General features: G+C 40.5%; 1 protein-coding gene across 1 annotated transcript; it reads right to left on the reverse strand.

The window, feature by feature from the left end:
- Positions 1 to 533: 533 nt before the first annotated feature.
- On the reverse strand, positions 534 to 22076 carry CNOT11 (CCR4-NOT transcription complex subunit 11). The gene is made up of 7 exons (XM_038373858.1): positions 21626 to 22076; positions 16173 to 16337; positions 10429 to 10581; positions 9872 to 10074; positions 8045 to 8247; positions 2122 to 2218; positions 534 to 895 (listed from the first exon to the last, which is right to left on the reverse strand). The coding sequence occupies exons 1-7, from the start codon at positions 22059 to 22061 to the stop codon at positions 698 to 700; spliced, it is 1455 nt and encodes a 484-aa protein (XP_038229786.1). The 5' UTR covers positions 22062 to 22076; the 3' UTR covers positions 534 to 697.
- Between the last annotated feature and the right edge of the window lie 1065 nt (positions 22077 to 23141).

Consider the following 23141-nt stretch of genomic DNA (forward strand, 5'->3'; position numbering starts at 1 on the left):
CACTCTGAAACCTATTCTGGGATGCATGCAGTATAGTTGTAGCCGTAGTCTCTGAATATTGAGACAAAAATTCTTGGAGTAACCTGCACGATCACTTTAAAGATTAAAAGGGGAGTGATTAGCATGTTGCATCTATATTTTCCCTAGAAATGTAAATTTTTTTTTTTTAAATATAAAGCTCTACAGGTACCATGAATTTATTTAAAAAAATTGGCATGATGGAATTTGGAGTGACATCACTCCCTCAGTTTCAACTGGCAGTAGCAATTCTAAGCTTGCTTAGCACGATTTGAAACAAGTCAGTCACTGAACATGTTGGATAGTCTCATGTTCTGTCCTTCCCACTCCAAGCTTATTTTTCCTGGACAGGGGCATCACATAATTGTCCAGTAAAAATTTAAGTCCCTTGGAACTAAGCAATGCTTGCACTTTAGAAGATTTTTCCATTAAGGATTAATGTTCCTCAGGCTTAATAGCCAAGGACAGAAAATATGGTGTCCAGTGTCAAAAGTCAAAACAAATTCAAGATTGTCTAGTATCAGAAAAGCAATATTTATTGCCTTGCTTTATGCATAAAATGCTATTTATACAGTATTAAACCAAGCAATCCACTGATTTAAGTTTAAAATTTATACACAAAAAAGTAATGATACAGAACATTCAGCTGACCGCTGTTTTACCAAATTTTGAAAGGGTCTTATTTTGAAGCTTTTGCCTCCGAAGGGTTTTCCCCAGTATCCAGTGTCTTCAGCAATCTGAAAAGGCCAGCTGCTTCTCGTATCCGACTGAACTCAATACAAAATGCCTGCACTTCTATAAACAAGTCCTGTACATTAATAATTTTGTTCCGGATCAAAGATTGGAGAAAGACACAAACGAGACGTACCAGTCGGTTCTGAAACAGAAAAGGTCTGGCTTTAATATCTGAAAATATGCCCAAGCAATTCTGTTAAAGAGTCTGACCCTTTGTACTGATATTTTGTGACAATTCAACTGGAATTAGTTATATCACTTAACCTACCTTTTCACTTCAAGATTTATACAATCTGCATTTAGCCCTTTATTTTTCCCATCTGCTGCCCTATAATGATAAATGTTAAGGATAGGGAGCTGGACGTGCTCTTCAGTGCTGCATGAAATTCTTTTTTTAGTGATTGTAGGAACTAGCTCCTACTACTGTACACTTAATTTATACGTACGTGGCATGGCTACCTCTTGGGCAAAAACTTGGATCCGAATACAAGATTTCCACAATAGAGTGACTCAAGAGGATATTAAATATATGTACTGAGCATTAAAGGAAACTTAGTCATTACTTTTAGGAAAAAGAACCCATTTTAAGAGTAATGTTTCCTAAAAGAAATTATTGCAAAATAGTTTATCCTCATGCTAGAGGATGTAGAATTTGTGGACTTTTTCAGACTGGGAGGAATTTTAAAAAGCTGGGAGCCATGCCAAACTCAGGGCAAGAAGGTTGGAAATACAGGGTGCTGCCTCACTTTGCTAAGGTTTTGAAATGCCACACATTAGCCCTGAGAGCCATGTTGTTTCCACTTCAAGTGTAATTCTTTTTTGCATAGCATGTCCTTAGACACAGAATGCCTTCTGTTTATTTTGGTTACTGTGGGCACTTCCCTTTACAGTACTGAAAAGTGCAGGAGATTCTGGAGTGTTTCTCTAGATGACAAAGCACAGTGCTATGCAGAAATAAAGTTAGAAGTGGAAGGATCTGGAAGCTTGAGGACAGTGAGAAGAGGTAAAAATCTAATATGTGGATGGAGAGAAGGGTACCAAGTGAGAAATCTGAATCTCTCCGATACCATATATAGACCTGAATAATGTAAGGGAAGCACTGTACAATTACTTTTCTACTGAATGCATGAAGTACTTTGCAGAAAATTAAGACCACTACCTGTGCGCCTATAAAAATACTGAAGGAACAACCCCTACTCAATCATATGCTTATTAAACATCAGAATTTCATTAAAGCGGTATTTTACTTCTTGAAGTCACAATTTGTAAAGAGGGAATATGTGAATTCCCAGTGTAGTCACCTTATTAAACCTCAGTACTGAAGATGCCTCATCTTGACTTTTAACCAAGTCATTCTCAAATACTCACCTGCATGTATTTATCCTTAATCTGTTCACAGGTAGAGATGCAATTGGAGATATAAAGGTGAATAAATTCAGGAGGGAGATCGACTGCTGTAGTAAGCCTGTTAAACATAAACCCAGCTGATTAATGTACATATAAACTAGCAAGTTAATCATCCATAGTACCATTAAACAATGGACAAATACAGTTACCATCATAATTCAAATTTGTATATGATTCATCGACAATCCACTGTAATGTCTAAGGCAGTTGTCAAAAGACCATGACTCCAAACATTTTAGTTATGTCCAATAAGTGTGTTGCACTAGCTAGACACCAACATCAAAAGGCAAATCTATTTTTACATCAAGTGCAATACAGAAATTGGTTTTATTTAATGTTACTCTCTAGATGTCTCCATGCAGGAGTCCTACGTCAGAGGCATCCATGGGATCTTTACTGTCTAATAAGCAGATTAGCTTCTGTAGGGTATAAGAAGTGTGTGACGGGCACTGCTTGCAGAGCAACAGAAACTCTCAGGTTACTTATCTGAGTAGATTCGAGCTTATTTGAGTGACAATTTCATACAAAAAGAAAAGGAGTACTTGTGGCACCTTAGAGACTAACAAATTTATTTAAGCGTAAGCTTTCGTGAGCTACAGCTCACTTCATCCAACGAAGTGAGCTGTAGCTCATGAAAGCTTATGCTCAAATAAATTTGTTAGTCTCTAAGGTGCCACAAGTACTCCTTTTCTTTTTGCAAATACAGACTAACACGGCTGCTACTCTAAAATTTCATACAGTAGCAAGCATCAAATGCAACTGTGTATATCAGCATCAGAGATCAAGTCTAGAAGCTGGAACATTTCTTCTAAAGTACACAACTGGAATAGCATTATTTTATGCTTCAAAAACGTTAGTTTGCCTTGGTTTTTTTTCAGGGCTCTAAATTTAGAAGTCATGGGAATTAGAACATTATTAATATCTGGATTTCAAAATAAGTTCAAAAGACTTCAAATGACTAAACATGTTAATCACACTATTGGTATAAAGAACCAGAAGTGTCTCACCAAAGAGCGAGCTAGAGAACATTTTTTTTTTTTAAAAATACCAGAAAGCAAGAGAGCTTGTGCTTTCAGAATAGTGCTATAGACAGAATATCTTCAATCACCCAATACATGTACTATACTAATGGATCATTAAGGTGTACAACTGCCATCTGACTTGTTTGAAGGGGACTTTTAAGTTGTTTCAATATCCACAGAGTAAGAGAGGTAAGACAACTAAGGAATGATCTTGCATCAAATTTGAAGTATGCCAGTTAGATGCAGTTCTGCAAGATGCTCCAGCTTGCACTAGACTGCTATGCAACCAGCACGGAACTTTGCTGGATCACAAAGGTTTTGGCTTTTTAATGAAGTGGTTAGGAAGACTGGAGCATGTAGGTCAATAGGTGTCTTATCATAAGACTTTGCAAGTGTTTTTTACATCCCACAGGACATTTGAGGTGAGGGAGATCAGGTAAAGTAAGCTTCCCTTTTGGCACTGCCAACCATTTAAAATTTTACGGAAAACTCCTGCCCTGTATCTTTTGTGGGGAGGACCCTGCCTGCATCAGAACTGATGTGATTTTCACTGTGCAGGGGGGGACCAGAACGCCTGTGATCTTCTGTGGTTATACTAGACAGGAGTGGGAACCATTTACCTACTGCCATTCCTTCCTAAAGCAGAGCAGACCCCATCAGCTTGATGGCTACTACCTCAAAGCGGGTAGAACTGTCAACTCGGCAGCTTTAGGGAAGGCTTGGTACTTATACTGTGCACCTGAGGAAGGATTCATCAACACTGCAGAAATGGAACCAGGTGTTTAACAACTCCTTGAATAGTATGGAATGCTTCACGAATTTGCGTGTAGGTAGTTTCTTCAGCCTCTTGTGAATAGTTGAAAGATCAAGAGATGGGGAAGAAGTTCCAACTATTTCTCACTTAGCTTGTTGCCTCTGGGAATCTTTCAGGTTAAATATTTAAAACATTTTACTCAGGAGACTAATACAGATCAATGTTAGTTTTTGGGTTTTTTTTTTTTTTTTTAAAACATCCAGAAAAGTAGTCTGCAGTGCTGAAGTGGGGACAGGAAGGAAGAAAACTACAGGGTTTAGCATGGGGGAAGAAGAATTAGGCTTCTCATTCAAAAATAGTTGCTTAATGCATGAACATACAAGCAAGCTACCTATCACTACAATAACATTTAATCATGGGTACGAAACCCAACTGGTCAATTAGAATAGATCTGGAAGTCAACGTCCAAGCCTATTATAATAAAACTTCTCAGAACATACTTATCTGGCAGTAGTTTGTCCCAACTAAGCAAATTTGAGTGCATCTCTGATTCCAGAAGAAAAAAAAACCAGCTGTATTATAGGTGGGGTTGGTAGCACTTCCCACTAAGGTAGCACTACCCTTCCCATTAATACCCTGTTTTCAGTTGCTTATAACTTTGCCAAACTTTAATATTTGGGCTGAAATTTTACATGGTGGATGTCTACACCTCAGTTTGATTTTTTTTTTTTTAAATGTTAACCAAAATAATTCAGCCATTTCCAAGAATGAGACAAGGGAAAAATAAGTTTTGCCCATGTTAAAATATTCTGGTGACCTTTTCTCTGATGCACTCCTCTGCCCCCATGCTTTGGAACAGGGACTTGAAATTTTGGCAGGGGGTGGCCTTCATGTCAAACACTCAAGAGTTAGAAAATACCTGATTTAAGGTTGCCTGTGCAGGCTTAATTTGGCTCCCTTGTGTGTATACATTATGATACAGTATTTTTTCCACAAGATCCCTGGTTCATTTAACACACAGGAAGGATGATGCTCACTAAGTGAGCAGAGCAGCTGTTCAATATTTTGTTTTATACTCATTGTTCACTATGTGGCCCTTGGGCCTTAAGTCTTCTGTACCGCATGCTATTCAAATCCTGCTCTGAATGCTCAGCACTTCTGCAAATCAAGTCAGGCACCCAGAAAATGAGGAACACACAATTAGTGACCACATGCGAAGGGTTTGGTTCAAGTGACTTATGTAGCATCACACAAACTCTGGCTGAGGCAGAATACAATTCTCCAACTGCCTTAACCATGAGGTCATTCTTTCTCTTCAATACACACCTTCCAAGTTCTGCAACAAATGAGGCAGGGTTCTAGTCTGTTTCACTACATAACCCTGATTCAAATCCAGAGCAAGTACATCCTGTGCACTGAAGGAGGTGGGGGTCCTATGGAAAAATTGTACGTGATCATGTAAATAAAGACTATCAATGTACAGGCACAAGGGGGCCCAATTAAAGCTGCACAGACAACTTTTATTCTGGCATTTTCCAACTCTCGAGTGTGACTTTGCAATTAAATGTTTTTTAATCTAGTTTGTGTGTTATGTAAATAAAAGCAAAGAAATGCCCCTGCATAACAGTTCTGTTGTACCCATCATATGCAATGGAGCTTTTGCTCTAGAAGTTTACAGCATCCATAAGCGTAGCATTATACAGAGGCATCAAAATCCATTGCTGTCAGCATCTCTAAGTAGACTCTTTTAAAAGTAACACATGATCTAGCAGAACCTTCTGTTAAAGAATCACTGCACTGACTCCAGATGTAGGACTTTTCCCTCTGTAGCAGGTGGCACAGTTCTCCAGCTGACGGAATGAACAAGAACTATGTGTTTCTTGTTGCTCCTGTTCATTCTGCCTGCTGCAAAACAGTAGAGATAACGGGGGAGGCATTTGAAAAGAGAGAAAGTGAGAAACAAGGAAACGAGATCATAACTTTACCCTGGTAGAAGCAGTACTTCCTCAGAGTCACACTAGTAGTAGTTTTGGTATTAAAATGCTCCCAGATTGTATTTCCATAAACTCTAGGCAAAGACGACAATCTCACCCTTCACATGCTCTTGTTGACATCTTCTGATTCTTCTCTTCCTCCCCAAAAAAGTCATTCCAGTTAAGATGAGCTGCTGTAAAATCTCTCTATTAGTGCTTCCCCATAGGCCTCAGGAGTATCAGTACAATACTATTCTAAGAGGACTAAAAATGGCATTGAAATCTGTCTCCAATTTCGATATCAAAGGTGATCAATTTACAAGTGAAGTTTTTTCACTACTCCTCTACAAACTTTACATAGCAATGAGCTGCGGGGCTGTTTCATTGTTGTGTAGACTTCTGGGATTGGGATGGAGCCCAACCTTGGAAGTCTACACAGCAATGGAACAGCCTCACAGCCCATTTGCCGAGTAGACAGACATACCCTAGGAGAAGTTGCGTTCTTAATTACACACCCCCCCCCCCCAGTTAAAAATGGTCAGTGAGCTAAATTAACCCCAATGAAAGCAATGGTACCTGATGTAACTGACTGGAATAATTCCGAGGCACAATATGAAATAGAATCTGGCTCAGTCTTGCAGGACTAACAGTAAAAACATGAACATTTACCACTCGTGTCAGGTACAGAGTACACCAGTGGAACAGATTTGTTAAATAAGCTAGTGCCATTTCTACAGTCTATTTTGGAAAACAATAGTAACTAATACTATTTCTGAATCTAATCATTGCAAGACCCCAGAAGTGCACTATTCTGTCATTTTATGCATCCCTGTAGCAGATAAGTACGGCAAAATTAAAAAGTTTAAGGCTTATTGATTAGCAAATCTTGAAATGTTATAGATTTTTTTTTTTAAAAGGATACATTGTCACTTTCTCATATGAGTGCTGTTATTCATAGAACTAGCTGCTCTCTAATAAGGATGCTGTTGTATATTAGATGGTGGTTAATAGGAAAAATCATGCAAAAACTCAGTTTAAAGATTTGTGGTGATCAGATAAATTTTCATAAAGCTGTGAAGACTGAAAAAAGCTTATTTCTATTAAAAGCATTCTCTTGATGTACACAGACGATATACAAAGAAATTTTACATATAAATAATTGTCAAGTTCAACATGAAAATGAGAGAAGCCACAACCATTCAAACTAAATACATTAACTGTCACATGATTTGATTTACAACAGCACAGAAGAGTTGATTTTCTTTAGAAATATAAATGTAGAAAAGTAAGAATCTTCTAGTTAAGCACAACATTCTACTGAATCCGAGATTGCCATTAACCCAATATAACTACACTTTTCTATTAAGAGGTGGGATATCAATGTGAATTTCAAATAAGAAGCAAGATTTCAAGATGTGCCCTATTTCATTTGCAGAACAAAAAGGCGGACACAAGACTCATATCACAGAGGCAAAACCACTACTACACACAGCCTTATTTTAAGATATATTGCAAAATTATTTCTGTGAATACTCCTACTGAAATGAACCGTGCCTCTCATGTAGTAGCATTTCATGCAGAAGTGTTTATTACTTTGTTTGAATTAATTAGTAATATTATACCTTTTATTGAATAAACTCTTAAAAGGGATGAAACTAACTTGACATACTGGCAGTTTTGAGTGATAGTGTTCAGAATTCTTTTGGCAAGAGGCCAGGTAATTCAAAGCTGCTTCACTGCATTTTAGTGAGTCTGCTTATATAGTATAAATTGGTATATTTAGTCAGATGAGTTCAGCACTTTTCCAGCCAATGATCATGTCCTATGGTAAAAGAGCATAGAGGAGTCTTCTCTGCCCCCTTCTTGCTTTAATATGTCTGATTTGTGCACAAGGACCATCTTTTTCAGGCCAAAACCTTGGTACCCTTTAGGGGCATAGTAGAACAAGCTACTTTTCAAATCTGACTATGCCACTATGCATAAAGCCACAATTAGTAAAACTCATCAGGGTACTCCCTGTGAAACATTATGCTTTTTTTTTTTTTTTTTTTTTAAAAAACAATACTGATCAGAGCACTCCAGTGCGAGAACTCATAAAAGATAAGTTTAGATTTAAGATGTCAAGGAACACTTACCGATTTACAACTTCCATTGAATGTAAAGACATGTCCATGTTGACCAGGACAGAAAAATACTCTGTTATCTGACTGGACTGCATTAGCTTAAGCAACATTTCTATAGCAACTAAAGGATTATTTTCCACCAGGTCAGGCAGTTTGGCAGGAGTGAGGCCAATGTGGTAAACAAGCTTGGGGTCCTTTTCTAATTCTCCAAGAAGCTATAAAAAACAACAACATCATCTTAAATTTGAATTAAACTGTACATGGTTGATCACACAAGGTGAACTAGAAACCTAGCCTGGATTTTATTATGACTTAGTTTAATAAAATATTCTGCCTTGTGCAGAAATTCCAGTGATATGAAGAAAGACTCAGTTTCCTATAATCGTCAACAGGTTATGCATTTTTTACAAAAATGTTGTAGCCTGCAAAACAAAAGCAATAATCCATCTATATTATACAAAAGGAGAATAATTCTAGCCACTTGGATTTAAGTATTTCTTCTTATACATATTTTGTTTTCTTCTAATATTTCAGTTTCTGCTCCAGGGCAAGTGTGCACAGAAAAGCCTTTAAAAGAAGCTAGGGTTTGAAGCTCATGGCAGTTAATAGCCTTGTATGTTGTGGAAAAAATTAAACCCACATAATCCAAGTTTCATTTTTGTCTCTTGCTCTAGCTCTTTCATTGAACCGGAAAATACACCGTTGAACTGACCTTACCAACAACTTTGATAAATTATCTTAGACAGAAAGAGATAGTTGTTCTAGAACATCTCTCTCCTTATACAGTACAATGATAAGACTAAGACTCATTGAAGTCAGTAGTAACACTCCGACTAACTTCAGCCAGACAAGATTAGGCCCTTAGCATTTCTAAACAAACATCTTACTGAAAGCCTCTGCCAAACCTGAAACAAGATTATCCTAGCAGGGAAATACTGTTGCTAGTTACCAGTCACATTTTCCATTTGTTCAGCTAATATCTATCTGCTATTTCTACACACACTGCCAAGTTTTAAAAAAAATACTTTCCTCATCTGACCATACACAAACCAAGATGCCGGAATTTTGGTATTGAGATAAGACAACTCAAACAATATTGAGATTTCCTAAATTTGGAGACAGTTTTAAGCAAGTCCACTCCTTGGCAGGACAAATTTTCAAACTTCTGGAGTGCCCACAGACAGATTAGTGCTCTACACAGGAGTTTAGAGAGTTTAAATCTTGTAGTGACACTTCCATCTTAGCACGTCAGGCTATTGTTTGTTTTGAGTCCCATCATCCTGCTTCACTGGGTCTGCTATATGACTATTTTAATTTTATGCAATATAATTAGGCATGGAAGGATTAGATTTTTTTTTATCTGTATATGTTGATTTCACCATATATACAACAATTCAAAATATTTCCATCAATGATAACTGAAATGTACAGATAGACCAACTAAGAACAATGCTGCTTGAGAACTTAAGAGATTGATTTAAGGATATTTACTTTGTATATTTTGACATGTGATGTTGACAATTTGTGTTTTAATGGTTATGAAGCTTTAACTTTTTGAATCTCAACATCTACTGTCATTAAATAATTACTGTCTGTCCCCAAATGTTCACAAATATAGGAAATTATAAATTGATAAAAATTTTAAAAATGCTTAAATAAACAAATATTGATATTATCCACTGAAATTATTTAAAAAAATTGAATTCTGCCAACCCTAAATATAACGAGATGAGTACTATTTAAGTCATTTAATTTGACCCGAGTTTTCTAAAATGTATGAAATACAAGAACATGCATAGGAAAGATTAGAAGGAAGGGCAGCTAGCACATAGTACCCACCTGTGTTTGCTGGGGAGAAGACAAAGGACTTTTGAAAGCCTTAGCCATGATGCGTTTGATCTCCACACCAGTGCTGTTTTTAACACACATTGACTTATCCCACTGAATTGCATGATCCGGCTCTATTGGGTTTAGCCAAGCCAGCTCATCCTCACAAATATGGAGTGGAGGTGGTGGCCGGATAAACTCTGGTCGAAAGTGACCTGAAAGACAATGTTGTGAAGATTTCTTTCAAAGGAAAAGTAAAGAGGTGAAGTCCTTTTTGTATTACTCAATGAAAAATCATTTTACATTTAGAAGGCTATTATACTGTATATTTAATATAAGGTTGACAATAGCAGTCTGATGAGTGGTCCTCTCTCCCTCCCACAACTGTAACACTTTTCAATGTACAATCAGATTAATTTGTTTTTACTGGAGTTTTGTACTATGACGTATGAGCTTGGTCACATACAATCCAATCTAGAGAAAAGTAGCTCAACACATCATTTATATCACTCCTTAAGTAATTGTGCCAAAGACTACAGAAACTTAAGAGTAAACAAAGATGCACATACTTTCTATAGGTGGTTTTGGTCCACTCACTAAAGCTTCAGTGATCTGTGAGGCAACAGAGCTGTCAAAACCAGAATTTGAGGAATCTGGGTCAGGATCGCTGAGAATGCTGGGGAAGCTAGCTTTGCTCTGTGTTGGCAACTCAGACTGACGCTCTGAAAAAAAATTCAGTCCATGATATTAAGGCATACAACCAAAATACAGCTGTCAGGAATACTAAAAGTAGCAGGAGACAATCTGAGCTTTATAACAGCATTGGTTTAAAGAGACAGTGTCAACATGAAATCTAGTTCAGGTTTGTAAACGGTGGGCCACGGAGCATTTGCTGGTGGTGTCAAAGAGTTGATTGGTTGGTCACATGGTGTTGGCTCTCCTCCCTTCCACTTCCTAAAACTGCATTAGATAGCTAAAAATACTAACACTTTCCCAGTATTACTTTTCCATGTAAACAGCAATTGTTGTATTTGTCACAAGGGTTTACATAATTGCAAATGGGAGCAATGCAGTGATTCACTGGGAATGGGAGAGAACATAAGCTATCTGTGAGAATCCTCTGGGACAGTGGTTCTCAAGTGGAGGACGAAGAGCTGTTTCAGGAGGCCACGCCCTCCAAGGCAGGAGCCCCGGCACCCTCGGATTACCATATGTCCGGTTTTCCCCAGACATAGCCTCTTTTGATTCTCCAGTCTGTCTGAGCAGATTTTTCAAATCAGAGGCTATATCCGGGCTTTTGCAGAGCAGAGAGAGCTCAGAAAGAGCTGTCTCTGTGCCTCACTGGTTCCTTCCCTTGCAGCTGATTGGGCAGGATCTGGCAGCTGTGAGGGACCAAACAGCTTCACAATGCAGCTTGTCAGCCACACGCTGCCAGATCCTGAACCCCTTCTCTAGGGAGCAGCTCCAGTTGGGGATGCATTTCGCAGCAGGTGAGCTAATCCCATGATGCAAGGCTGGTGGGAAGGACAGAAAGAGGACGAGCTGTGGCTGTTTCCAGGGGAGGAGCTATGTGCAGCTGCTGGAGGTGAGAGACAGGCTGCACCAAGTGCCCAGGAAGCATGGAAGGGGAGTGCAGAGGTCAGGGTAGAAGGGGCAAAGGAGGGTTAGAGGACTCCTTCTTCCAGCTCCCCCTCTGCCTCCGCCTTCTGGCAGTGCCTTCTTTTGGGGAACCTGAAACATGGTAACCCTAAATGGGGCCAAAGCCCCAAGCCCCGGTGCCCCACAGGGCCCTGAAGTTTTTATAGTATGTTGGGGGAAAGGGGAGGGTTCAGAAAGAAGGTTGAGAACCCCTGCTCTAGGACGTGACCTAGCCTATGGAAAGAGTTAGAACCCCAGATCTCGTCAGTTTCAAAAAATGAGTTTGGAGTAGTTTTTCATGCACTATTCTTGCCAGACTTGTCCCCCTGCCAATTGTGCTTTTACAGTCACATTTCTCTCTCCCTCCCCCCGCTTTCCCCACTGTTGTGTGAAAACCCACACAAACATAGACATTCAGACTCTACAATAATGGGGGCCATAAGAAAATCTAAATCAGAGTAAAAGATTTTTCAGTGTGGACTGTTTTTACCGATGTTGCGTAGACTAACTACCCTCCCCCATCTGTTGTCACAACATCCTAGTAGCAACTATAGCAATTGCTTACACTGAAAAAAAAAAAAATATTAGGAGTCTAATACAAATTAAAATTTTATGCATCTGGAAGTGAGCCAGCAGCATGGGACATCCAGCACTATCTGGACTACAGTTGTAAGCAAGAATTGTTCAGAGGTGGACAATGCCCCTAAAAAGGCCAAATTATACAGCATAGAAAACAAATTACACAGTAATACTACTAAATCCAGTAGATATTCTTTGTTACTGCAAAGCTGGTTACAGAGAAAGGAAAATAGGTTTTAAACTTATCGATACATTCTGAGAAACCATAACATGGCTTCTGTCATAGAAGCACTCAAACAAGTTGAGGACTTGGGAGTAGCTGACCCTTTATTCCTAATCCTAAATTCCAGGCTCCAACTTTTATGATCTCTGTAGTACTGTGAAAAAGGATGTCTTTACCTTCCATCACCCTGATCCGTTCATTTTAAAATAGGTCAACCTTACTTCATGAAAGTCAGTAGCTGACTAACAGATGCCAGCCCCGTAGCATTGCTAACAGACTCCATCTGCAAGGGGAAATCTAAGTATGTGCTTATATCTAGTCATTCAGGGAGTTTTCATCCTTTTGTAGGCATTTTTTACATAGCATGCTCCTTAATAGATTCATCCTCTAATAATTTGAGGCTTGAAATCTTGGTCCCATAACTAATACAGCTCTTGTTTTGTGCCCAGCAGTCACTGAAGAGAGACACCATACTGAAATGAAACTACTACTTCATTTTCTGTGTAACTGAGCTTGTATACTGCCTCTACCTATTTATACTTTCTCCTTTATTTAGAACCTGGCTTTATTTAGAACCTAGCTACTACTCATAGCTTTTCCTTTGCAGAAATGTTCTTCATGCTAGATATGGTCCCCTAATTATCTAGTGTTCAAAATTTTAACTGAACCCTTTCCCAAAAACAGACTCAATGTCAGATAACAGAACTCTCTTCCACAGATAACGGTAGCCTGCGGAGTCCAAAGGCTTTTTTTCTAGGTGTATTTCCTATGGCTGGCAAGGGAGCAAGCATGAACCTTTGCCATCAAAGCAAAGGAATAAGCAGAAGTTATTAAGTTTGCAAAGTACCTGGTGATTTTCTGTTTTATTTTATCTTAATATTCACTCACTGAACTAATTTGGTAGGATATTTTTCCTTCAAGGATATGTATGATATACTTGAATACTTCTTTAGCAGTTTCCCAAGAAAAGATATTTGATTGCAAAAAATAAAAATCCAATTTCACCAATTTTCAGAATGCTTTGACTGGTTTATAAACTATTTAGAACTTCAGTATACAATCCTAAGAAAAAATTTTTTTGGAATATTCTTGACTAATTCCTGCACATTACAAGTAATCCAACAGGCTAAATGTCACATCTAAAAGATGAGTAGATATCATTTCAGTTTGGTGGCACTGTGGTGTTCAACTTAAGGTCATAGCTGGTCAACAGTTGATAATAAATTGTAGGTTTGATTTGGACCCCAGTATTCCCAGACAATAAAGTACCATTGGATATTATTATGAGATCTACAACAGGTTTAGGCCCCAGTCCTGCAATTCAGTGCACACATGAAGACTCTTGGGGTTGCAAGGAGTCTCCAATGAACTCAGTGAAGCTCCATGTGGTCACTGCAGTCTGCCCACATGCATAAGGTTACAGGATCAGGCCAGATCAATTCTTTGGGATTACAGAAAGCAAAAGCTGTATTTAAAGCAGAATCCTTAATAAAAGAGCTAAAGATTAATTTGTTTATGGGAAGAGCATAAGCTCCTTAACCCAAGCCACCTAAAGTAAAAAAGCTATTCAAAGGCAAGCAGTTGTTGGATCTCTCTATTGTGGTGCTACATTTTTCCTCGTCTGTAAATTGCAGGAAGCTTCCTTTGATTCCTAACGGAAGGTGCTGAAATGTATTGGAAAAAGCAGCTTTGACTACAAGCCAATTACCCTTAACATAGTCTTCTGTCAGGCTAACCGTATCGAATCAAGGCAGTATTTTGCCAGAAAACCTCCTTTTCCCAACAGCATCAGAAAATGACGTTTTTGGCAGAATAATGATCCAAACAGGCAGAAGTACAAATAAAGAAACAGAAGCAAATTTTGCAAAAACATTCTGCAAATCAGCAGGTTGAAGAGAAGTTAATACTGATCAAACAAAAAAAATCTAAACAAAGCCCTTAGGAAACTGTATTTCTGCCCTTTAAAAAAAGCAATTAGAGCTGCAAGTCAAATTGTTCACATTTAAATTCTGATTGTTACTTAGGATATTACTCAGAGAAGATCAGATATTAAAGGATAGGATACATCAGTTGTCTTTCCCATATGTAATTTAACATTCAGGACAGTTATCCTGACAGAATGCTTTAAAATTTTTTGAATAGCAGTAAATCTTTGTGAGGTACATTCTAGAACAAGGTCCAAACTTGTCCTTAAAATGAATCCAGGGATATTCTGAATAGGAGAACACCTTTACAAAAGCCATCAAGATTTACAACTCTTACATGACAAGATCAGGTAGGAAAGAGGGACAAATATAAACAAAGTTCTCAATAGCTTTTAAGTTTAAGCATTTTTGTTTCACTCTTTTTATATTTCAAGGACTACTCAGTTAATTTCTTTTCTACATCTTTGATTACTGGGAAATATATGGACTTGAAACAAGATATTTTATAAATGGAGAAGTCAGTCAAAAAGGTGATTCCGAGGTGTCAAAACAGCAAGAGCAATTGCCTTCATATGAGGCACATAGACAATGACAGGCATTTATTCGAAGAAACAAATCTTGTCTCTCTCTCCAACAGAAATTGGTTCAATAAAAGATATTACCTCAGCCACACTATCTGTTATGAACATGTCAGATCAGAGGTAGCCTAAGGTCTCTATGTAGTCAAGTTAGTTATGTATGTGATTTACTGTATAATTTTGTTGTATCCACTACATACAGAATAAGCATTGCACATTCAGCTATTTTTAAAAGTAACCAATATCAATGAATTTGTTCCATTTTCAAAAATACTACTGGCTTTGTATTTTGAAAACAGGACAAACCAAATGCATGAAACCTCCAGCAAAAACAGTCACATTTAGTAATTTGGGGTTCTTAATTTTACACCATTCAAAAGGGACCTGATTTTCAGAGGGCAGGTACACAGCTCTTGTGAAAAATCAGACCCCTTCAATGCATTGTAATTTGCGCACCCAAAGTGTCAAGTCATTTTTGAAAGTTTAAGTCAAAGAATATAGAATTCACAAAAATGCTCAGAAAAATTCTAAGAGGGAGACACAGGACTAAGGCAGAAAAACTGAGGCAATACGTTGAATATAACACTAGTATTTGTCTAATTATCCCAAGATTAGATATTAAAAACTTAGTTCTCAAACAATGAGAAAAAAAACTGTCTTTAAATCATAACCAATGGTTATCATATCCTTATAAGACCATACCTGGATTTTTGGTGCTCCAAACTGGCCTCATTTACTATATCCATCTTTCCTACTGTTTCAATCAGTAGCTCCAAAAGTGACCTACTAAAAGAGATGACTCACAACCACCACCCTTTTTTCTCTTTCTCCTCCCAAGTGGTCCTAAAGAATCACTTTTACTAGATACAGCCAGCCAAATTAGCCACCTTCCAAATCTGGAGGCAATACAGGAAGTAACAAAAACCTGAATCATCTCAGATTTATAAAAAATACCAAAAATTCAGTTATAACACCTGGTCTTGCCAAAAGAGATAACTGAAGAAAGAGGTGTAATGGCTGCCTGATAATAAGTTATCCTGTGTTTCTGAAATTGAAAACACTGCACTGCAGTTTAAGGGAATAAAATTTAAGCATAAAAACTGCCACCAGAACAAAAGACATGTTTCAGATGTCAAGCCTATTCCTATATTGTAAAAAAGTGTCTTCACAGCATCAAAAAGAAAATTCCATGTATAAAACTTGCTTTTTAAGCCAAATATAAGGTAGTTAAAAATGCCCTGTGCTTGAAGTTTCTACAGCGTAGGATTATAACTCAACTCATTTTACACTTAAAAAGAAATATCTCGCTTTCAGTATTATCTCAAGGAAAAGCTGTCAGGATATACCTAAAATGGTTTGTTATTTCTTACCTGCTAGTGCTAGCTGAAGTCCACTTATATCCACTGACTGGGCCACGTTTCCTATATCCATTAAGGCAATCTGTCGAGGAGTCTTCTTGAAGAGTTCTCTAGGAGGAGCCAACATCAGTTGGGAAAGGAAGAATTTTTCTGGTGGAGTTATGGGAGGTAAGAAACCTGAGAAAAACAATTTTCCTCACTTGTTACACAGTGGCAATCAATACTTTTCACTTTCTACTATGAAGGAGCAATGTTTGCTAAACAAACTATGGCACAAATATTAAAATGTATGAATTAGGCTGACACTAAGAATATTCAGTTGTGTTAATATTTTAAATTAAATCCATGCCTCTGCCTATGTAGCACTTAAATATGAGCTACACAGAATAATTTTGCTTAAACTGTCTAATGCAGTGATTCCCAAACTTGGGACGCTGCTTGTTCAGGGAAAGTCTCTGGCGGGCTGGGCCGGTTTGTTTACCTGCTGCATCTGCAGGTTCGGCTGATCACGGCTCCCACTGGCTGTGGTTCGCTGCTCCAGGCCAATGGGGACTGCGGGGAGTGGCGCCGGCCGAGGGACGTACCGGCTGCTGTTTCCCGCAGCCCCCATTGGCCTGCAGCGGTGAACCGCAATCAGTGGGAGCCACGATCAGCCGAACCTGTGGACGCGGCAGGTAAACAAACCGGCCCGGCCTGCCAGGGGCTTTCCCTGAACAAGCAGCGTCCCAAGTTTGGGAAACACTGGTCTAATGAACTAAACCCGGTCAAGGTTTCTTTGGTTTTAACTATTAAATCATTTTAGACTTATTTCAACAGCCTTATGTCTCCATTTCTGGGTTGAAAGCTAGGTCACAGCATACCACAAGGGCCCAATGAAGCCATTAAAATTAGTTTAATTATTACAATTAAAAAAACCTAGTTCTTCAGCTGTTACCAATGTTTCGTCATCCATGTTAGTAAAACGTAAGCCCTTATATTGCAATTGCATCTATGAGATCCAGGCAGTCATATCAAGCTCTGTTACACTTTGGGGAATAGTTTGAATTTGGGTGCTCCAGAAATGAAAGGCAATTTGATTAAAACTAGGCAAATACAAGGAAAGCTGAACCCTTCTGCAGAGGGCATTGAATACAAACAGGCCATCAGGGAAGGAACAGAAGAGAAAAATGTACCAGAAGTAGTAAAGAGCTCCCAACCGTTCCCCACACAACTTTTTAAATTTGGTTTTGAATGTCAAGCAATCTTGATGCATCATTTTGTTTTCTAATTTAGACCAATGATCAATCCTTAACAAATAATAGGCACATTGCTAGTCACAGCCATAATATTCATTGTAGTTTGTGGTGAACAAGTTGCTATTAACACTACAAATTATTCAAAGTGAAAAACTTTTAGAATCCAGTTTACCTGTCACTATTTATAGTTTGATTTTCATTTCAAAGCCAAGAAATACAAATCACATCAGTTTCTCTTTCAGGTTCTTAATGCTGCTGAGTTTGGGCTTCACACACTGCAGGGAATGTTTGTTTCAAAACAACTTTGTTAAAATTATGGAAACATTTATATTAGTCTTGAATGTTTATAAACAAAGTTTTATGGAACTTTATTTTTGGGCCAAATAAAACTGACAGTATCCCTTTAAGACTGAGCAGAACTTGCCTGTTTTCAGAACTTTATAGCTATCAAAAGTGTTAAACAAGATTTCCATTTGTTGTTAAAGCAGAATTTATAATACTCTGTAAGTGTTGAATTTTGTACTTTAGCCATTTTAGTTTTCAATGTAAATAAAATTTAAACTTGGCACATCCATACACCTTAGTAAGCACTATAGCAACTTTAATAGACTTTAAAATTTCAAATGAAGTTATAAATACTTGAGATTCATTTTGCAGCACGTTATAAATACCCCTCACTGAAATATATACCAAAGGACAATATTTCAAGTAATCACATCAAAGATAATCATTCTAATAGCCATCAGTGAATCCACAGAATTTTACTTTCAGCTGAGGGAAAGCTTGGATTTGAAAATCATTTGGATTTAAATTAGTGGCATACAGCTAGTTTATATACTCTCTAGAGCAGTGCTTGTAAAGTTCAACACCCTTTACCCCACATTTTAAACCATGACCAACAGAGCTTGGAGAATACTGAAAAAAAAAGTTTGCTTTAATATTTAAATGTTCAAACAATTTGACTGTGCTGCTTTCAATAAATATTCTCGAAAATATTAATGAAGTGAACTTTTTGCTAAAAAAGCAAGTTTTAAACTATTAAAACTCAGAAAGAATCCAGAATTTATTTGTATTTGTTCCAGAAATCAGAGGCTAAAAATAACTCATCCAATCAGAGATGAAACATTTTACATGTGACCAATGGGTACAAATGGCTCAGGTTTTGAACACTTACAATGAGCTGTTTGCAAACAAGCTATAATCCAACAATCTAAAGAAGTTACTTGGCCAAAAAAAAATAAAAAATAAAAAATAAAAAAATCCTGCTTGTTTTTTTACATCAAAACAGAAGTTGCTTGTATTTTTATTTTCTAAAAAGCTCGACTGGGTGCTCCCTCAGCTCCCAAATGCAGGAAAGTGGGGTGGAGCACTGAATCATAGAGATTTTTGAGGTCAGGCTTGACAAAGCCCTGCCTGGGATGATTTAGTTGGGGACTGCTCCTGCTTTGAGCAGGGGGTTGGACTCACTAGATGACCTCCTGAGGTCCCCTTCCAACCCTGATATTCTATGATCTTTCACAAAAGAACTTTTTTGTTCTTTCCAGTGTTTGTCTGGAACTTAAGGTGTTTTTTATGGTGTGATTAAATTAGGATTTAATCAAATAACACTGCCCCTCCAAATTCCCTTTCCTTCAGTTCCTCTGGTTTCACCACCTTGTGATATTAATCCCTCCAGTTCTTCAAAGCAGAAAAGCAAACCCTGATAATTCTCATGTCAAATGCTTATTTTTAAGTGATTCAGGCCTTCTTTAATGATCATAAAACAGCAAACAGCTCCCTGCCCTTTCCTTTGTAAGGCAATTTCAAAGATAAAATTTTTAAAAGCACCTCTCAACAGAAGTCATGCATCACTCAGCACACATCACTCTGATTCCCAGTTTGGGGGGCACTAGATTAAAGAAGTTAGGTTTACCTGTTATCGTGCCCCTCAAAAATAAATATCTGGTGCAGAGGGTCCCCTTTTGGGCCTGAATCACACAGAGAGGGCGCTATTCCAGGGATTTATTTGTACTGGGAACAGAGGGGACAGGAAAACTTCACTTCTTGCAAATTCCCCCACACACAAACAGTGAGACATCTCTTACATGGCTTCAAACAACCAATAGCTCTCCAGTGTTGGGGAAGGGAGTTAAGCATGCCTGTCTCTCTTCAGTTTCAAAGTAGCAGCCCTGTTAGTCTGTATTCACAAAAAGAAAAGGAGTATTTGTGGCATTTTAGAGATTAACAATTTTATTTGAGCATAACCTTTCATGAGCTACAGCTAACTTCATCAGATGCATGCAGTGGAAAATACAGTGGGGAGATTTTATATACACAGAGAACATGAAACAATTGGTGTTACCATATACACTGTAATGGGAGCGATCAGGTAAGATGAGCTATTTCATCCAGACCACACCACACGATCCATTGTCTACAGCCAAGCTCTATAATACAACCGCATTTGCTCCAACCCCTCAGACAAATACCTACAAGAGCTCTATCAAGCATTCTTACAACTACAGTACCCACCTGCTGAAGTGAAGAAACAGATTGACAGAGCCAGAAGAGTACCCAGAAGTCACCTACTACAGGACAGGCCCAACAAAGAAAATAACAGAACGCCACTAGCCATCACCTTCAGCCCCCAACTAAAACCTCTCCAGCACATCATCAAGGATCTACAGCCTATCCTGAAGGACGACCCATCACTCTCACAGATCTTGGGAGACAGGCCAGTCTTTGCTTACAGACATCCCCCCAACCTGAAGCCAATACTCACCAGCAACCACACTCCACACAACAGAACCACTAACCCAGGAACCTATCCTTGCAACAAAGCCCATTGCCAACTCTGTCCACATATCTATTCAGGGGACACCATCATAGGACCTAATCACATCAGCCACACTATCAGAGGCTCCTTCACCTGCGCATCTACCAATGTGATATATGCCATCATGTGCCAGCAATGCCCCTCTGCCATGTACGTTGGTCAAACTGGACAGTCTCTACATAAAAGAACAAAATGGACACAAATCAGAAATCAAGAATTATAACATTCGAAAACCAGTCAGAGAACACTTCAACGTCTCAGGTCACTCGATTACAGACCTAAAAGTTGCAATTCTTCAACAAAAAAGCTTCAAAAACAGACTCCAACGAGAGACTGCTGAATTGGAATTAATTTGCAAACTGGACACCATTACATTAGACTTGAATAAAGACTGAGAGTGGATGAGTCATTACAAAAAGTAAACCTATCTCCCCATGTTTATTCCCCCCCCCCCCCCCCCGTTCCTCAGATGTTCTTGTCATCTGCTGGAAATGGCCCACCTTGAGTATCACTACAAACGTTTTTTTTCCTCTCTTGCTGGTAATAGCTCATCTTACCTGTTCACTACCATTACAGTGTATAGTAACACCCGTTGTTTCATGTTTTCTGTTTATACAGAATTATAAACATTCTGTATTTTCCACTGAATGCATCCGATGAAGTGAGCTGTAGCTCATGAAAGTTTATGCTCAAATAAATGTGTTAGTCTCTAAGGTGCCACAAGTACTCCTTTTCTCTTCAATTTATCCGCTATGTACATTAGTTACTTTCGCCAGAATCCTTCCGATTTTGGAGGGGTAATTTATCTTCATGCACAGCTTCTCGGTTTTCATGGCTTTAATCTAATGCCCCCAAAAACTGAGAGCCAGAGTGATGTGCACTGCCATTTGAATGGAGTGGTGCATGACCGTTGTAGAGATGTGCCTTTAAACATGTTTTAACTGCACTGCAAAGGAAAAGGGTGCGTGGTGTTTTATGTGGAAAGAAAGCCTGAAAGGGTTATTTTAAAGTGTTGGACCTGAAAATAATCCGGGTTTCTTTTGCTGCTTGCTAGATGACAGTTTAGATGAGTGAAAAACCACGGGGACAGATACTGAAACCAGAGGAAAGGGAATGTTCTTTGATTAAGAACGATGTAACTTAACCTCCTGAAAACTTTTGTGAAAAATACACACACACGGCCTACGGAGAGGGCTGGGGCAGGCTCGGGTCCAGTGGACACAAACCGAAAGATCACTCCGAGCGGGGCCTCCTTCCAGCCCCTGCCTGTCTCCCCCGAAAGACTTGGGCCCGATCTCTGCGGAGCGGCCACGGCCCGGGAGCCGCCTCAGCGGCGCGGCCCCCCCACCCCACCCGGCAGGGACCGAGAAGCGGAGCCGGTTGCTCAGCGGAAACCCCCGCGCCCCGGGCAGTACCTGAGAGCGGCGGCCGCTCGGCCTCGTCGCCGCGCTCGGGCGCGGGGTTGAGCAGGTGGGCGAAGATGGCGGCGAAGGGGTTGGCGGCCAGCGGCTCGGTGCGGTACATCTCCCAGAGCAGGTAGAGCGCGGTGAGGCGCTGCGGCGGGCTGGGCAGCAGGTCGGGCTGCTGCAGCAGCAGCACCAGCACCGAGCCCAGGCGGAAGTGCTCGGCCTTGCCGAAGTAGTGGTGGAAAGCGCTGGACAGGCCCTCGAAGGTGCTGCCGCCCGCCTCCTCCGAGACGATGCTCAGCAGGCTAGAGAGCTCCTTGGGCGACAGGCTCATCCTGCCCGCCGGGGCCGCCGCCGCGCCGCCCGCCTCCCCGCCGGCGCCGGGGCCCCCCGCCTCGGCTCCCACCAGAGTGCAGGGCGCCGGGCTACCCCCGCCCCCGGGCATCCAGCTCCCCGCGCGAGCGAGCGCGCGCGCGCACACCCCGGCGGGCCGGCTCCGCACCGCCTCCCCCCACCCCGCCGAGCTCGTCCGGCCGCTGCTGCCGTAAAGCTGCGCGCCGGCTCCGGTACGGCGGTTTTACGACACTGGCGGCCAACAGACCATAGGAGCGTTGCCGTCGGAGGGCGATATCGCGGCCGGGGATTGGCCGGCGGCTGCCCCAATGGGAGCCGGAGCGAGGCAAAAGGTCGGCTGCCGCCACCGTAAAGTCGCGCTCCGGCTCCGGCACGGCGCGTTTAACTTTGCGACACTGTCGTTCAACAAACCAGGCGGTTGTGTAGCGGGAGGCGGCAGGGGGTCGGCCGGAGCAGGCCAGGAATTGGCTGCGGCCAACGGGGAGGCGGCTGGGGGCTCCGCCCAGGGAGGCGGGGCCGCCCCAGGACGGGAGGCGGGGCGATGGGCGGCCTTCTCCCGTCTCAGAGGCCCCCTGGGACCGGCGCCCGCCGCTGAGCGGCCGCCACTCCGGGGATGCTTTAGCCGGCCTTGTATGGAGGGGCTGGTGGCCTCCGCGGCTCCAAGCTCGTCTTGCTCGCGGGCCCGGCCGAGCTGCGCTCGCTCTCCGACTAACTTGGGGAGAGGAACCCGGAGTCCTGCTTCCCCCCTCCCCTGCGCTTGTTTATTTACCACCCGCTTTCCTTGCGCTTCAGCAGCTCGCCTCGGGCAGATGCCCGTTGCAGACTAAAAAGTGCCATTGGCAATCTGGCTTGGCGAGATAACCCTTTCGCAATATATTTGACTGGCTGGGTGATGTTAGTAATTTTAAAAGGAATTCTACTTGTTATTGCCCTAATCAGATCACGATAGGAGCGTATTAGATTGATTTCGCAAAAAGAAAAGGAGTACCGGTGGCACCTTAGAGACTAACAAATTTATTAGAGCATAAGCTTTCGTGAGCTACAGCTCACTTCATCGGATGCATCGGATGCTGTAGCTCACGAAAGCTTATGCTCTAATAAATTTGTTAGTCTCTAAGGTGCCACCGGTACTCCTTTTCTTTTTGCGAATACAGACTAACACGGCTGCTAC

This window comes from Dermochelys coriacea, chromosome 1, assembly GCF_009764565.3.
Source record: "Dermochelys coriacea isolate rDerCor1 chromosome 1, rDerCor1.pri.v4, whole genome shotgun sequence".
In the NCBI taxonomy this organism is placed as follows: domain Eukaryota; kingdom Metazoa; phylum Chordata; order Testudines; family Dermochelyidae; genus Dermochelys; species Dermochelys coriacea.